At 35.9% G+C, this 17,506-nt stretch overlaps 1 protein-coding gene across 2 annotated transcripts in view; it reads left to right on the top strand.

Moving 5' to 3' along the window:
* The first annotated feature begins 3,500 nt into the window (after window positions 1-3,500).
* Window positions 3,501-17,506, top strand: part of LYPLAL1 (lysophospholipase like 1) — a 48,084-nt gene continuing 34,078 nt past the window's right edge. The window contains exons 1-2 of one of the 2 annotated variants that reach the window (XM_056815955.1): window positions 3,501-3,664; window positions 16,248-16,347. In XM_056815955.1, the coding sequence (XP_056671933.1) occupies window positions 3,568-3,664; window positions 16,248-16,347 (197 nt within the window). In that variant the 5' untranslated portion in view covers window positions 3,501-3,567. Of the gene's footprint in view, window positions 3,665-4,882; window positions 5,205-16,247; window positions 16,348-17,506 lie in introns of those variants that run through there. The other variant, XM_056815956.1, reaches the window with a different exon arrangement.

The following is a 17,506-nucleotide window of genomic DNA, read 5'->3' on the forward strand; positions in this document are numbered from 1 at the left end:
AAATCTCTTTGGAATAAATTCCTGGTGACCACACTCTTAAATAATCCAATCCAATCCTTTAAAAAAAATAACCCCTTTTCCCCCCTACAATATTTTTGCTCAAAAAACTCCTTTTCCCTTTTCTTTGATCTTTTTGGGATTTAGACCAAGCAGTGGTATTACTGGGTCAAAGGGTATGAACAGTTTTATGGTCCTTTGGGCACAGTTTCAAATTGTTCTTCAGAATAATTGGACTGGTTCATAAGTTAACCAATAGTGCATTTGTGTCTCAATTTTTCTACATCCTTTCTAGCATTTGTTATTTTCCTTTTCTGTCATGTTATTCAATCTTGATAGATGTGAGGGACTATCTCAGAGTTCTCCTAATTTGCATTTCTTTAAATAGCAGTAATTTAGATCATTTTTTTAATATGACTATTGATAGCTTTGATTTGTTCTTCTGAAAATTGCATGTTCATATCCTTTAACTATTTCATTAATTGGACAATTACTAATTTGCTTCAGATTCCTACATATTTGAGAAATGAAGACTTTATCAGAGAAATTTGAAGTAAATATATTTCCTCCATTTTCCTGTTTTTCTTATTTTGGGCTGCATTAGTTGTATTTGTGGGAAAAGTTTTTAATATCATGGAATTTAAATGATCCATTTTACTCTCTAGGATCTTCTCTATCTTTTATTTGGTCATAAATTCTTCCCTTATCCTTAGCTGAAAGGTACATTTCCACATGATTCTCTGATTTTACTTATGATAACCTTAATGTCTAAATCATTTATTCATTTTGACTTTATGTTACGTGTTTGGTATGAGATGTTGGTCTGGGCCTAGTTTCTATCAAACAGTTTTCCAGCTTTTTAGCAATTTTTGTCAAATGGTGAATTTTTATTGCCCCCCCACCCCAGCTTATATCTTTGAATTTATCAGAAACTTAATTACTATGATGATTTATTACTCTTTAATATTTACTAGTTCAATTTCATTGATTTTGTTAGCCAGTATCAGATTGTTTTGGTGATTACCATTTTATAATATGGTTTAAAATTTGGAATTGTTAGGCTTCCTTGGTGCACATTTCTTTCATTCATTCCTTTGATATTCTTGACCCTTTATTCCTCCAGATGAATTTTGTTCCTTTTTTCCCCTAACTTTATAAAATAATTCTTTGATGATTTGATTGGTATGTCACTGAATAAATAAATTAATTTAAGTGGAATTGTTACATTAACATTATCAACTCAGCCTACACATGAGCAATTAATATTTTTAAAATATTTATTTTGTGTGGAAAGTGTTTTTGTAATTATGTTCATATAATCCCAGGGTTTGCTTTTAAATGGAATTTTTCTCTCTCTTCCTGCTGAGTATTGTTGGTAACTAGAAATCCGGATGCTTTATTTTATATTCTGCATCTTTGCTGAAGTTGTAAATTGTTTTAACTAGGTATTCTTTTTCTGTAGGCCTCTCTTAGTATATCCTCGTATCATCTGCAAAGTGACATTTCCTCATTGCCTATTCTAATTCTTTCATTTTTGTTTTTTTGTCTTATTGCTATAGATAGCATTTCTAGTATAACATTGAATAATAGTGGAGATAACAGATATCTTTGTTTCTCTCCTGATTTATTTTTTTTAATAAACTCTTACCTTATGCCTTATGATCAATTTTTTTTAATTTTTGTATTGGTTTTAAGGCAGAAGAGCGGTAATGGCAAGGCAATGGAGGTTAAGTGATTTGCCTAGGGTCATACAGCTGGGAAGTATCTCAGATCAGATACCTAGAATTTTCTGTCTCTAGACCTGGCTCTTAATCCACTAAGCTACCCAGCTTCCCCTTCTCCTCTACAGATAATGCTTGCTCTTGCTTTTAGGTAGATACTTCTTGTCATTTTAAGAAAGGTTCCATTGATTCCTATGCTTTCTAGTGTTTTTAAATAAGTACTGTATTTTGTCAAATGTTTTTTCTACATATACTGAGATAATAATATGATTTTTGTTATTTTTCTTATTGATATGTTCAATTATACTGATGTTTTCTTAATATTAAGTCAGCCATGCATTCCCAGAATAAATCCCACTTGGTCATAATATATGATGTTCATGATATACTGTTATAATCTCCTTGTTAATATTTTATTTGATTTTTTGCATCAATATTCATTAAGGAAATTGTTTAGTAGCTTTCTGTTTTTGCTTTTCCTCCAGGAATTTGGTAGAATTCCTTTTCCTATTTTTTCAAATAGTTTATATAGTATTAGAATTGTTCCTTAAATATTTGGCAGAATTCATTTGTAAATCCTTCTGTTTCTGGGAATTTTTGCTTTAGGGTGTTCATTAATGACATTCAATTTTTTTAAAATTTAAGAAAGGGTTATTTAAGTATCCTATTTCTTCTGTTAATCTGTACAATTTCAATTTTATAGAAATATCAGTTTTTACTAAAATATAATTGGGCAAAATGACTCCTAATAATTGCCTTTCATCTTTATTAATGGTGTATTCATACTTTTCATTTTTGATAATATGGTTTCCTTCTTTAAATTGAATTTATCAAGTTTATTTTTTATAAAATCAATTTTGTTAGTTTATTAATTTACTGTTTTTTAAAAATAAAATCAGATACTAGTCTTATTTATTGTTTTATTGATTTACTGAATTATTATTGTATACTGGTTTCTAATTCATTCTGCTATTCACTTGTTTTATAGTTTAGTTCATGACATTCACATTCATGATCACTAACTGCATCTTTCTCCATCCTATTTTCTTATATTTTTCTTTCTTTCTTTCTTTGTATTTCGTCCTTTCTCTAAAAGTCTGTTTCCCTTCTGACTACTGCCTTTTTACTTGCCCTCCCTTTTAATGCCTCCTTTTCTTATCCCCTTCTCCTACTTCCTGGTTGAGGAACACAAATTTCTATTACCAATTGAATATATATTTACATATGTATGTTATATATGGGGAGAGACAATTCTTTTTATACCTCTTTTATGTGAAATAATTCCCCCCATTTTCCTCCTTACTTCCTTTTCCAGGGAATGCCTATTTCTTGCCTATCACGTTTTCCATTTTATGCCTATGAGGCCATTGATTTAGAGCCACCGTAGAGATTGTTGAGTTCAACTCTTCATTTTAGAGCCATAGAAATAGGGTCAGAAGATTTAGGTGAATTGCCAGGGGGAACCAGTAGGTCAGTGAGAAGGGGTTTTCCTCGTGGACCCCCCCCCCCCCCCCCCCCCCCCGGTCCATCCACCGTCCTAATCCGTGCCCTTCGTTTTCTTATATATTATTTATATTACTTATTCTCTAATACGTTTACTCGAAATGTTCATTTCAAACACGGGAACTGGCATTATCCTACTTGTGTGACCTCTTAACCTATGCAAAATAAAGGTTGACCTTGGAGGACTAAAAGTGAGCTTTAAATCCCTTGGTTTGCTCAGGAGAGGGCGCGCGTCCCCGATTTCGGGAACACAGCCAGATCCAGAGCGTGCGCGAGCCCGTAGGCAGACGTGAGCTGGGTTTTGGAAAGGCCAAGGAGGAGCGAGATACAGAAGAGGTTGGGCGTCATGGCAGCGGTAACGGGTACCTCTGCGCGGCTGCGGCAATTCGTGGTGTCCCCCACAGGGCAACATACCGCCTCTCTGATCATGCTTCACGGTTCAGGTGGATTACAGATTTATGCTTCGGTTTTTTGCGGCGTGGGTAGAGGGGATGGACCTTCCCCCCTCCTGAAGATCCCTTCCCCTTTCAGGCTTGAGAGGCTCGGGGCCTTCCGGACTGGGCGGTGGCGGGAGAGGCGCGTGCCGGTCTCAGCCGCGCAGGCTCAGAACGCCTGGACCCTCCCCTATCCCCTTCCTACCTCTCTTCTCATTCGTCTTCCACGTATCCGACCCACTCCCATTTGTCTTGAGTCCTAACCCTGGAGGACTTTGGATTCTTGGATCTTAGATTTAGAGAGGCTGTTTCCCCCCCATTCCCCCACCCCTCCATCACCACACACACCCCCTTTCTTCATTTTATAATTGAGGAAACAGACTCCTAGTGACTTGCCTAAGTTCAGCACGGGTACTAAATAGATCCTTCCTGTATCCGTTGACTCTCCTGCAATACTGTGGCGTAGTCCATAGTCCTGGCAATAAAATTAGGAAAATGCCAAAAATACGCTTATCTGTGTGGCTATGACCTGTGCAAATCACTTAGGATAATAATAATAATACCTGGTATTTATATACCGTTTTGCGTATCTCATAACCCTGGGAGGTAGGCGTTAACCCCATTTTACAATTGAGGAATTTGAGGTTAAAAGATTTGCCTAGTCTTCAAGCTGTTAAATGTCGAAGTCTTTGAACTCGTGGTCTTCCCGACTGCCAGCGAGGTACGCTATCTACTGTGCACCTTAGCAATTCATTTGGGATTTAAGCTGCAGAGGATTTCCCATGGGGACAGTGGTAGAAGGAGTTTCTTCTCCTTGTTCTCTTTCTGGCTTAAGAGCCAGATCACTTCTTCCTTTGAGGACAATGATAAGACTGCCTCTTTTTGTATTCCAAGAGCTTATCACAGTAACTGACTCATAGCAGACATTAATAAATGTTGGTTAGTTAATGATTGATTAATACTGCCTTTCTTCCATTAGCAACTTTAACTTACCACTTCTGATAAAAAGTTCTAAACTGATGGCACTATTGCCCTTACAACATTTGCATTTCCCTTTCAGAGTTAAATACTTAAATTTTCCACTGCCTCAGAGAAGCTGCATTGTACAATGAAAAAGACTGAACTAGGAGTAAAAAATGAGGATTTTTTTAAGTCCTGAACTTTACTTGTATTTAAATGTGTTCTGAGGCCAAGACTCTTGCTCTATTCCTCATTTTCCTCCTTTGTAAAATAAAAGGTTGAATTAGATGACTATACCTTTAAGCTCTGAATACATAAACCTGTGATTTTCTTATTAGCAGAATTCCTTGTAAATAAATCATGAAGCACTTTATAAATGTGATCTATTATCTATTGGCATTTACACAAAATATAAGTTAGAGACTGACATCTGGAAATGACTTAAAATTATTTTCACAGATGAAAAAACTGAAGCCCAGAGAGATTAATTGATCCATCCAAGGTTTGGAACCCAGTTCTGAAGATTCTGCATATTCAGACTGCCTTTGAAAGATAATTATAGTCTAGATGGGGAAAAATGAACTTAAAGGTTATTATTCGCTATCAAGTTATTACCTTTGAAGATAACAATGAATTGTTGTTTTATGATATATTACATCTTCATTAGAAAGAAACCTGACAGTGGGTTGAGTACTGGGTTTAGAATTGGAAGACATGGATTCTGTTCCTGATTTTGACCCTAATTAGGTTACAAAGCATTCTAGAGGAGCAAAGGAAGCAGTTTCCCTTGTTTGTGAAAAATATTAAGTTTGTCTGGTACAGGTATGTGATTAGCAAATGAATGAATAATAATTGTCATAGTTAAGAAATCAGAGAGATGACTTAAGCCCACGTTTCAGAGAAACTAGGATTTACTCTGAATCTTAAACATCAAAGTATCATAAAATTAAAAAAAAATTATATACCTTGAATTTAGTCAGACCATGTCATTTAATATAATATAATCATTTAGTCTAACCCTCTTTCTTTTACAGGGAGGCCCTGGGTCTTGAAGTGACTCCAAACCCAATATTCATTTGTTCATAACACTACATATTGCTTCCTGTAGTAGAGTTCAGATTGTGCCTTGAACTATAGATTTAAGGAGTTTTAGCCATTATCCTAAAAGTAAAGGGTTCCATTGAAAATTTTTCAGTGGAAGAATGATAAGGGATGTAGGAAGATTAGTTTTTATGGGACATGTGGAATGAATTAGGGTTTGGGGAAAGGTAATAGGGAAAGATTTAAAAGAGGAAATTGCAGGTAGGCTATTGAAGTTCTTGAGATTATAGGAGCATAAACTAGGTGGTGTCACAAATAGGAAGGATGAAATGAACCATTTTAGGAAGAAAGAATCCATAGGATTTTGTGACTGGAAGAGGGAACAAAAGAAGAGGGTGGGGCCAAAAATTGCTCCAATATTTTAGGCTTATAAAATGGTAAAAGGTAAAAATCTCATACCCTAAGTGCCTAGAAAATCCAGAATGATCATGTTTGATTTCATAAATGATTTTATTTTTAAGAGAACCCCAAGTCTTGTTTACTTTTATTCAAATGCCTTGTAATTTATTCTTGGTTTCTAATATTTTTTTTTTACTGATGCAGGAAATTTTCCAAAGATTTCTTTCAAAATGCAAGTAGCAGAACCCTTTTATATTAGATTCCAATTCCCAACTTGTTGAATTGAATAATGCTGCTGTTGTAGGGACAAGACTGACATCCATCTTGGAGACTAGCCAAATTAAAATTTTATTATATGTAGTTAGATTTGAAGTGCAAATGTTTGGCTCATATTGTATATGAATTTGTGTAAAAATGAGCCATTATAACAGTATTTTATTTTACTGTTTTGTGATGGAGAATAATTCTTCGCAGGTGGAATTTGAGGATGTATAAACATCTCTTTGTAGCATTTTGCTTTTCTTTCCAAAGTGTAAAAGATTTTCAAAGATATGTTTTTGCTAGTTAAAAACTTGAAAGGAACCAGATACTAAACTTCACTTGTCATCTGCAGGAAAACAGGTGGAAGATAAGGTTTGGCCCATGTTAATTTGAGCCTTTTTTTTTTTTTACCACTGAGGCATGCATTAAAAACAGAATTAGAACCCCTTAATGTGACAGGAAAATAATTGCATGTTTAACTTTTCTTAAATGGAAAACAATAAATTTCACTAAGAATTTGTTTACTTCAGTCAGCTGATTTTATTTTGTCCTTTTATTGTTTTTTGTGCTAGCAGGATTTTGGAATATATGAATATAAGGAAATTTAATGAATCTTTTGTGTCTTTTAAAGTATTAACTTTAATTCTTTAAGGAAATAATTTTGAGTAGAAAGAGGAAATTGTGGCTGGAGGGTGACTCCACAAATAGTTTAAGTACTGTACAGTTTGTTCTTCATTTTATTTGGAATGAAACTAAAAGAACAAATCATGAAAAAGCAAATTGTTTTAATCAATGCTGTTTTATTCTATTTTTTGCTCATTAGCATTCGTTACCAGTTGCCAAGTCAGGACTTGAAATCATATTCTCTGTTTTTAAAGTTATATATACATATAAAGTAATCATTATATTTCATAATAGTCATAGTAGTGATCTTCTTTTCAGTGGAGTTTATATATAGTCTTTTTTTTTTTTAACCCTTACCTTCCAGCTTGAAGTCAAGGCAAAAGAGTGGTAAGGACTAGGCAATAGGGGTTAAGTGACTTGCCCAGGGTCACGCAGCTGGGAAGTGTTTGAGGTCAGATTTGAACCTAGGACCTCCCATCTCTATGCCTGGCTCTCAATCCATTGAGCCACCCAGCTGCCCCTAGAAATAGTCTTAATATAAGTTACTAGTTTATTCTTCTCTTCAGAATTAGGTCAGTAGATTAAATAAAAATATTGTCATATAATAAGCCCATCTTCTTTAAATTCACTGAACATATCTTTAGGCCAACTCCAGGAACAGATATGATGAGAAGAATATTTCCATATGATCTTGACTTTTTCTACTAGATTGCTATACTATTAAAATTCCACATAACTTGAAGACTGAGTGTTTGGCATAGTGACATCTATTAAAGATGCTATTCTTAAATTTTTATAGATAATTGCTATTTTAAGGATGTGGGCAGGGAGATTTGGAATTCTGGGATGAGGACTGAAAGAAATTGAGTGGCAGTTGAGGAGCAAAGACTTCTGGGAGGACAAATGGTTCTGAGGGGATTCTGAGGAACTTCTAGGTCTTCTGACTTGTGACCTGAAGCTGTGAAGTTCAGTTTTGGGGGGCTGAAGGATCATTGAAGCCACCCGAGAAGACCCTGCTTCTTTCTCCAAGCTTGTTCCTGATCTCCCACCAAATATACAACTATTACTTCCCTCAACTGGAAGAAAAACATCTCAGTCCCCTAAGGTGGGGCTTTTTTTGACTCTCAAAGGAGGGCACAACTCCCTTGACCCTTCCTGCCTCCCTGAACTATTTTCTACATATTTCTCTTAGGATAAACTAATGATTAAGTTATAGAAAGGGACTATTTAGGTGGGAAGAGGCAGAGACATTTTTTGAGCACTGTTATAGGCCCATCAGATTATGGACCACATAGGATCTTGGCAGGGCCACCTATTCCCTCTCCCCTCATCCAGTTCACCTAAGTCCCAATATTAAACCCCTTTGTAGCAGTCAGATATTTGTGTTAGGAAGAGTTACCTCAAAAATTATGGACTGGTCTCACAAAGGGCACCTGTGATCATTCTCACTGTGGTAAGGCCTTGATGAAGGCCTGCCACTAAATCCTCATTGAGGAAGAGGCATAGAAAACATCTACAAGTAGGGCTGACTGGGGAGAGTGACATCAAACCCACCCCAGGCATTTCCTTAAGGAGCATCAAGTGATAACTTGATGTTATCACTTGAGTGAGAGAGAAGGAACTGCCATTCCTTCTCTAACATAGACTTTCCATCACACCCTGTTCCTGCTCCCACAAACCACCCAATACCTCACTGGTATACCACTTTATCCAATGAACTAAACTCTTTTTATTATAACAACCTTTGGGTCCATTTTTACACTATATGTAAATATTGGCAACAATTCAATCTCTGATAGCAATTTTATTCTAGTGCAGATTATTAATTTCTTATAGTTTAGATTTATTTGTATGGAAATCTATCAACCATTAATTTTTGAAAGCTAACAAGTTTCTAATATATATGGATATAAAAAGGTATATATATCTACACACATTTATATGTATATAATAGGTGCTAACTTTTTACAGCCTGCAGTGATACTTTACATGTGTTTCTTCTGTTTCCTTGTATAGTTCATATTAATAAGTACAAAGCTCCTTAAAGGATAATTCTTCTTTAATTTATGGTGATCTGATCCTTAATTATAATCATAAACCTCTCTATTTTTATGAATAAGACTTGCATAAAATGAGGTAATAGAGCCACAGAATCTTTCAGGTTAGAAATAATTCAGGAAGGGGTGTGTAAGAGTTAAAATTGGTTTTGGTCAAACTGAGAGTTATAAAAAGTTGTTTTGGTCACCATTTTATGAGGCTATTAGTAGATTTAGTAGCTTTATTACAGCAAAGTAGAGATAGTAAAGAGGGAAATATATGAAGAAGGCAGAAAATATTGCCTAACTAAATACACTAAGTACAGAACCTAATGCCTCCAGACTGCCAGTAGGAATCCAAATGTGAATCTCACCAGCCTATGAGAGGGTCTCAACCCAAGCGTGTTACCAAAGCCAAATTCCTCGAGGCACAAATGCAGAATCCCTTTTTCAGCAAAAGTCCTTAAGGCAGAATCACCAATGCAGAATCTCTAATGGAGAAGTGCCAGTTCAGTTCTCTGGTCTTGCCTTTTATAGCCCTTTTCCCATGTCACCTCCTGTCTCTCTGGTTTCTACTTCAAAAGGGCTGGTCTATCACATCTCAGGAACCAATCATATAGTCTCTTAATTTGCCTAGCACTGCCCAAAGGTGGGAGTGGGGAACAGTGCTTATGGGATCCACTCCTGGTCTTTGAGGGTGTGAACTTCCTTTTCTAGTAAAAAGTTCTTCAAGTTTTTGACTGTGTGAAAGGAGGAACACTCCAAGTTCTTGATTGATTAAGTTAAATTAAACAAAGGCGGATAATTCATTTACACAGGTAGTAGAAGAGAATTAGTAAGTTGGTGATTCCTTCCTTGTTCAGGGATTCAGAGGTAGCTATTTGTTGATCATAAAATAGCAGTAGCCAGTCTAGGAAAGGGAATAATCATTTATATAAATTTCAGGTACTATACTAAGCACTTTATAGATAGCATCTTATTTAATGAAACCCTATTGTCTTCCAGGAGCATAAGGCATAATGAAGAACTATTAATGGTAAATTTAGGGTGGCGACTGAATATAAAATTAGTTATTCACCAGGGATTTAATTTCTAAATCCAAATGAAACACTCAAGTCAGAATGGAATTTTATGGTGGTTTATTTATAATGGAAGGAAGAAATTAAGAATGAAAGAAAGAGAGGAAAGGAATTTAAACTGTTCCAGCCCAGGCTGAGCCAGGCAGGAGTTCAGAGGCCTTGGTCAAAGAGGTCTCCCCAGAAAGCCAAGGGAAAGGGGAGTCAGTCTTATCACTCATAACGTGAATGTCTCAAGGAAGCTATCTGAGGGAGCTCCTCCAGGCTCAAATTCCAGGGTCAACTCCACCAAAGGTCCCTCCCCACAGGAAGTGACACTAAATATAAAGGCAGTTCTTTACATCATTTCCTGTGTCTCACATGTGCCAATGGTGGCTTAAGCTTGGCTTAGGACAGGCCAGGGGTCAGTCAGTTGTTTCTGATTTGTCACTTGCTAGCACATGCCAGTCATTGGCATTCTTCCTCGACACTTAATCCTTAAGTGTGGGTGTATACATTCCTGGGTGCTAGACTAAGCAAAATGGAGAGAATCTAAACTTCACAATCCCCCCTGATGATGATTGGGGGACTAGACTCCCCAATTGATCACTAAACATAATCATCCTGAACCTCTAAATTTTTTAACTGCAGGTGCATACAAAATTTTACCTTCTAAGAGAAAACTACAATAGTTAAGAGATAAGAGGGAAATAGAAGAGAGAGAGAGACAGCAAAACCAATGTTTTGTTGGACTCATTGACAAAAACCAATTAGGGGCCAGTCCCCTTTTGGCATAAGAGTGTACATTCAAAATAAATGTTCAATCAACCGCACCCTAAGGTTCATTCTGGATCTTCCTGATGTAGTGTAAGGTTTTAGGTATTTTTCTGCAAATAGTTCATTCTCTGAATTTTAGGAGTTAGCAAGCTTCTTCCCTGAAGATCTTTCTCAAACAAAAATTTTAAATCTTGGATTTTATGAAAATACAGAACCGTCCAGGATTCATCAAAATGAATGACCATACACTTCTTTGTTTCACATGCACACCATTAACACTGCCTTAAATAATTTAAAGGTATTGCCAATGATTTCAAAGTCTTGGAAAACCATAGTGGCACCTTTTAAAAAATTGCATTTTCCCCACAATTGATATTTTTTTAAACCCTTACCTTCTGTCTTGGAATCAATACTGTGTATTGGTTCCAAGGCAGAAGAGTAGTAAGGGCTAGGCAATGGGGGTTAAGTGACTTGCCCAGGGTCACACAGCTGGGAAGTGTGAGGCCAGATTTAAACCTAGGACCTCCTATCTCTAGGCCTGACTCTCAATCCACTGATCTATGAGCTGCCTCCCCCCCCCCCCCATTGACTTTTGAATGAAAGGAATTAAAAAAGGAAAAAAAGGAACAAAAGGAAGGAAGGGGAGAGAGAGAGAAGAAAGAAAAAGAAAAAAGTGAGAAAAAGAGAAAGAAAAAGGAAGGAAGGAATGAAGAAAAAAGTGAATAGCAGCTGGCTAAAACTTCTGAAAATGAGATTTCTGGATCAGGGGGATTAACTTCATGAATCTTAGAATATATCTGTTAGGTGTATTGAAAATACTATCAAAAAGGGTTTAAATTAAAAAAGAATAGGTGAGAAAGAAGACTTGTGTGGATCACCCTCAAATTAGGCACCATTGAGATTAGCTATAAAGAATACAAATTAGCAGCTGAGAAACTCAGTAGATACATATCTTGAAAAATCCAAGAAGAGAGACATTAGTAAAAACCATGATCTCAGATAGCTTTACACAATGCCCAAATTTGAGACAACAAATGAGGAACTTAAGGTTTTAATGCAAGGAGGTAAATTTGTCCTCATTTGTTTCACTGAAACTTGGTAAAATAAGAGCTCTGATTGAATTATGACTGGATGAATGTTCTTCATTCAAAAAACAGGATAGGTTAAGGAGGTAGGATATAGTGTAGGATTATTCATTAAGAAAATATACTCATCAGAAAATTTAGGAACCAGAGTGCGTAATCATGACAATAGGTGGGTGAAATTTAGTGACAGGAGAGACAAGTGATTTTGTCATTTTAGTATTCTAAAATCCACCTAGATAGAAAGAAAGAGTAGATGAGTTTAGGAAACTTCACAAATCTGGTATAGAAGAATGATAAAGTAGTAGTGGGAAGTTTCAGTCATTGAGACATCTGCTAGAGTTCTCTTTTGGCCAGTGGCCAAGCAGCTAAAAAGCTATTGACATGCTTTAATTATAATTTTATCTTTAAAGAAATGGAAGATTCAACAAAGGGAAATTCTAATCTGGACCCTTTATTTTCTCTAATAATTAGAAAATATTTGGTGAAGAAGAAATGATGAAATTCCTGAGGGAAAGTTATTATTGTCTCCTAGAGTTCTGGATAGAGGAGGAAATCTAGGTATAATTTGTTTTGTATCCTTGGATTCTGAAAAAACATTTCATAGAATTCATAGTCAATAGACTAAATGCTTCAAGGGAAAGTCAACCCAAGGGGATGAGAAATGCCCAAGAATGGAATTCTAAAGACAAAAGGGAACAATTGGAATGAAAAAAAATTGAGATTTGTTTGACGAGACCAATATGGAGCAGGGAACTCATCAACCAACTTAGATTTTTAAAAGAAGTATAAATAAGAAGGAAGTAAAGCAAAGTAGCCAAGTATGACTAGAAGAGCATGACCTAGTCATTTAAAATTATATCAGGAATTCTACAGCTCCCAATGGGAAGAGGTTGAGAAGAGATGCCTGAGAACACCAAAAAGATGTACCTTTTTTACTTGTTTGTTTTTAATTGGAAAGACCAAAGATAGAAAATGGCCTTTGGGATAGAAAGGATAGTAATAATTGTCAATATTTATCAACAGAGAGCATGAAGAGCTATTCAATTCTTAATTTGCTTCTGTTTTTTTTTTTTCCTGCCAAGAAGAATGACCTTTACATGACTAGAAAAGACAGTACAAAAACGACTAGAGGATAGCTATCTACAATAAGCAAGGAATATGGGAGAGATACCAGTAGATTACAGGAAGGCCAAGGCCTGATTTTCAAAAAGGCAAAAAGATCAAAAACTCTGTTTTTTGTCAGTGAATTAGACTTTTATTCCTAGGAAAATTTACACATTGTTAAAAAGATGGTTGGTCTAGAAACCAAAACACTAATGGTTTTATCCAGAAGAGGTCATGCCAACTAACATCCTTCTTTTCTTCCTTCCTCCCTCCATCCCTCCTTCCCTTCCTTCCTTCTTTCTTTCCTTCTTGCCTTCTTGCCTTCCTTTCCTGCCTCCTTCCTGTCTCCCTTCTTCCCTAGTAGATGAAGGGAATTCTGGGGTTATAGTTTACCTGTGTGGCAGCTAAATGACACAGAGGATAGGGTTCTGGGCTCAGATTCAGGAAAACCTGAATTTAAATCTGGCTTTAGATACTTAGTAGCTGTGACCTACCTCAGTTTTCTCAACTAAATGGTGGTAATAATAGTACCTACCTTACAGAGTTGTTATATCAAATGACAATCTTTGTAAAGTGCTTAGCTCAGTAGCCAACACATAGTATTTGCCTAATAAAAGCTTTTACTGTACCTTTCCTCCTTCCCAAATTTTGTCAAAAGTTTCTGATAGATATACTGTTATTAAGAAGAACCCAATGAGATATGGATTAGATGATAATACAACCAGATGGATTCACAACTAGTTGGATGGCTCAAACTCCATGATGAAAGTTAATATTTTATTGGCACCCATGGGCATTCTGTAGTGAACTCCTCAGGGATCTGTACTTGATCCTTTACTATTTAACATTTCTCATCAATAATTTGGGTATAGGCATAGATGTAATACTCATTACATTTTCATATAAAGTTAAGAGGAATAAGTTAGAACACTGGATGATAGAATTAGTTGACATCTGAGCATATTTAATCTAAGGAAGAGAAGATTTTAAGGTCTATGCTCAGAAGCTGGCAACATGGTATGCTAGACAGAGCTCCGGAGCAGGGGAGCTGGAGTCAGAGGACTTGGGGAATGAAAGCCTGAGTCATGTTGTAATAGATAGATATTTGAGGGTGTCTATTTGATGGTTTATTAGATAACTAATGGATCAAGTTTGTCTAATCTCCTCCCTTTATGTCTCTCTTCCTCCCCCTTTCAATCACCCTTCCTCCCCTCTTTAGAAGCCTTTCAGCTTCCCCTCTCCCCTTTCTTCAGTTTCACTCAGTGTGAACTATGATGCTTTAGAGAAAATACTCTTTTCTCTTTTTCAACTCAAGTAAGGGTTTATTGGGGAAGGCAGGAAAGGATGGAGGTAAGAGGGGTAGGATTTCCCTATTCTCTAAAATGAGGGTTAGGAGGATATTGAGGGTATGGCAATTCTATCACAATTGTGTCACAGAGTCAGTCAGAGAGATATGAGGACAACTGTCTTTCTTCTTCTTCTGCCAATCAGCCAGACCTGTCCCAGAGATACAAATAGCTTATTCTCTCCCTCTGTCAGAAGTCAAAAGCCCAGAAGCCCCAAAGCCAAAAGCCCCCTTCAGCCCAGTTCAGCCCTTGGCTTGCCTCCAACTGTCTCCCAGTCACATTCCAAAAGGAATCTTCATTTTGACTGACAGCTTCGGTCCTCTGCTTTCTGCCTTGCATGCATGCCTTGCAAATTCTCTCCTTCACATCATGAAGCCAGAGACTATGGAGTTGGGGCCACTTCATGCCTGGGCTTCATTTTCCTTATCTGTAAAATAAAAGGTTATACTAGATACCCAAGAACCCTTTCAGCTCTAATTCTTTGATGATAATTTTATTACAACTATCTTCAAGTAGATGAAGGTCTGTCACATGGAAGAAGGATTGGACTTGTTCTATTTAGTCACAGAGGAAAGAACCAGGAGAAGTGGAGTGAAGTTGCAGAGAGTTACATTGAGGCTTGATGTTAAGGGAAACAAATACAAAGAACTTTCTAACAGAGTTTTTCCAGAAGTGAGATGGCCATGGTGAATATCTCTGTCTCAGAGAAAGTCTTAAAGAAGAGTTGAAATGATCATTTGTTACATCTTGTTGTTCATCCTTTGTTTCAAAAAGGACCTGTGATATCACAAGGTAATATCTTGACTCAAGCATGAATTGGATTTAAGTGAAGTAGAATTGTACAAAGTTGTCAACCTCATTCTCCTTTGAGAGTCATCAAAGTCCAATGGTAAGACAAAAGTCAGAATGACTGATGATGATCCATGAAGCAGTGAATGACTTTGGTGTTTTCCATGCTTGACCAAGCTATAAGCTCTCTATAGTACCTGCTCCAGCTACCCTCATGGCACTTGGAACAAATTGTTCTTATTTGTCCATTCTGCTAGGGGAAGTCTACACATGCTTGGAGTAGACATCCCCCTAACTCATCAAATGGTTTTGAGGCCTGTCAGTTAGCCTCAAACTGGTTTTGCCCATCTGCTGAGATGGTTACAGAGTACAGTATTTCCCCACCTATTCCCAATTCTCCCTCTTGATTTTACCAACAGGAAATTAATGTCTAGACTCTATTTTCAAATATATACTAAGTTGTCAGAATAATAAGAGTAATTCCCATCTGATTTTTTTTCATACCTCAGGGTATTTGTTGCTTTATAGGACATGAAATTTTATTAAAATAAAATTTAGATTTTTCAAGGTAAATAAATCAAAATGTATCATAGAGCTATTTTGTAGAGGTAGTCATATAATGAAACCAAGCAATGTCTTAATATAATTTTTTAAGTTTATAATTTTAGAGAAATTTTCTTTTAATGTGTTTCCTAAGATAAATTTAAGATATCAGAAAATCCAAAACCTCATTATCAAATCCCAACCCCCAGGAACTGGTGTTAAAGCCATGAATAAAAGTCAAAAGTATTTTTGGCTTATTGTTAATTAAGACTAGCAGTTCTGTTTCTTCATATTGTTTTGCTTCCAGGGATATAGCATAAAAATCTTGTAAATTTTTTTGAATAATATAAAAATACCTAATTGTCATATTTTTCTGCTTATTGAATGTTGGTTATGTATCGCTTATAATGAGAATATTGTTATGATTGCTCTAAGTATAATCGATTTTCTAAAGTATGCCACAAATAAATTTAGTAGTGAAATTTATGCTCAACTAATATTTATCAATTTCAGTGGAACAATTTTGGTTTCTAGCCTGTATATTTAAAATCTTTAACTTCCTGTATTCTCAGGTGATTCTGGCCAAAGATTCAGAGAATGGATCAAGCACGTTTTAAATCAAGATCTAGTCTTTCAACACATTAAAATTATTTATCCAACAGCTCCTTTGAGGTATGTATTTACTAGACTCATTGACCAATATAACTTTTATAACATAAAATGCTTATAGTAATGATGTTGAAATATATTAAAATTCATTCATTGTGCTTTGACTTTTTAATAAATGAGTCATTTTAAATTAAATTTTAACTACTTAAATTGAACCCCAAAGTTAGGGAGGACCTCTTATAATCTTTAATCTTGTTTCATTATTTTAAATCATTTTAGGCAAGTAATTTTTTCCTCCAAAGGAATTCTTACTTCAATACTATTTCTAGACTTTTTTTTGTCATGTGAATAAATTTAATCTTTTGTATTAAGATGAAACCCCAAACAGGATTTTAATATGTCAATCACAGTTAGAACATAATAGACCCTTTTTTCATTCATGACTAAAACCCAATGGTAGAATTGGATAAGTTTTAACAAGTTTTTCAAGTAAAGGCTAAGATTTCAGGGAAATTTTTAAAAATTATATTTAAAGAGGCCATTCATGCAATTCCAGAGTTGGAAGGGATCTTAGAATCCATATTATCCAAATCATACCTGAATAAGAATCCCCTCTACAACATCCTGGATAAGTTCATTCAACTTTTGCTAGAAGACTTCCTTTTTTTTTGGTCATTTTCAAACATTATTCATTGGAAACAAAGATCATTTTCTTTTCCTCCCCTCCCTCCCACCACCCCTCCCATAGGCGATGCGTGATTCCACTGGGTATCACGTGTGTCCTTGATTCGAACACAGTTCCATGTTTTGGTATTTGCATTAGGGTGTTCATTTAGAGTCTCTCCTCAACCATATCCCCTCAACCCCTGTAGTCAAGCAGTTGCCTTTTCTAGGTGATTTTACTCCACAGTTTGTCCTTTGCTTGTGGATAGTGTTTTTTCTCCTAGATCCTTGCAGATTGTTCAGGGACATTGCATTGACACTATTGGAGAAGTCCATTATGTTCGATTGAAACACAGTGTATCAGTCTCTGTGTACAATGTTCTCCTGGTTCTGCTTCTTTTACTCTGCATCACTTCCTGGAGGTTGTTCCAGTCTCCATGGAATTCCTCGACTTTATTATTCCTTTTAGCACAATAGTATTCCATCACCAACATATACCACAATTTGTTCAGCCATTCCCCAATTGAAGAGCATCCCCTCGTTTTCCAATTTTTGGCCA

This window comes from Monodelphis domestica, chromosome 2 (genome assembly GCF_027887165.1).
Source record: "Monodelphis domestica isolate mMonDom1 chromosome 2, mMonDom1.pri, whole genome shotgun sequence".
Classification (NCBI taxonomy): Eukaryota; Metazoa; Chordata; class Mammalia; order Didelphimorphia; family Didelphidae; genus Monodelphis; species Monodelphis domestica.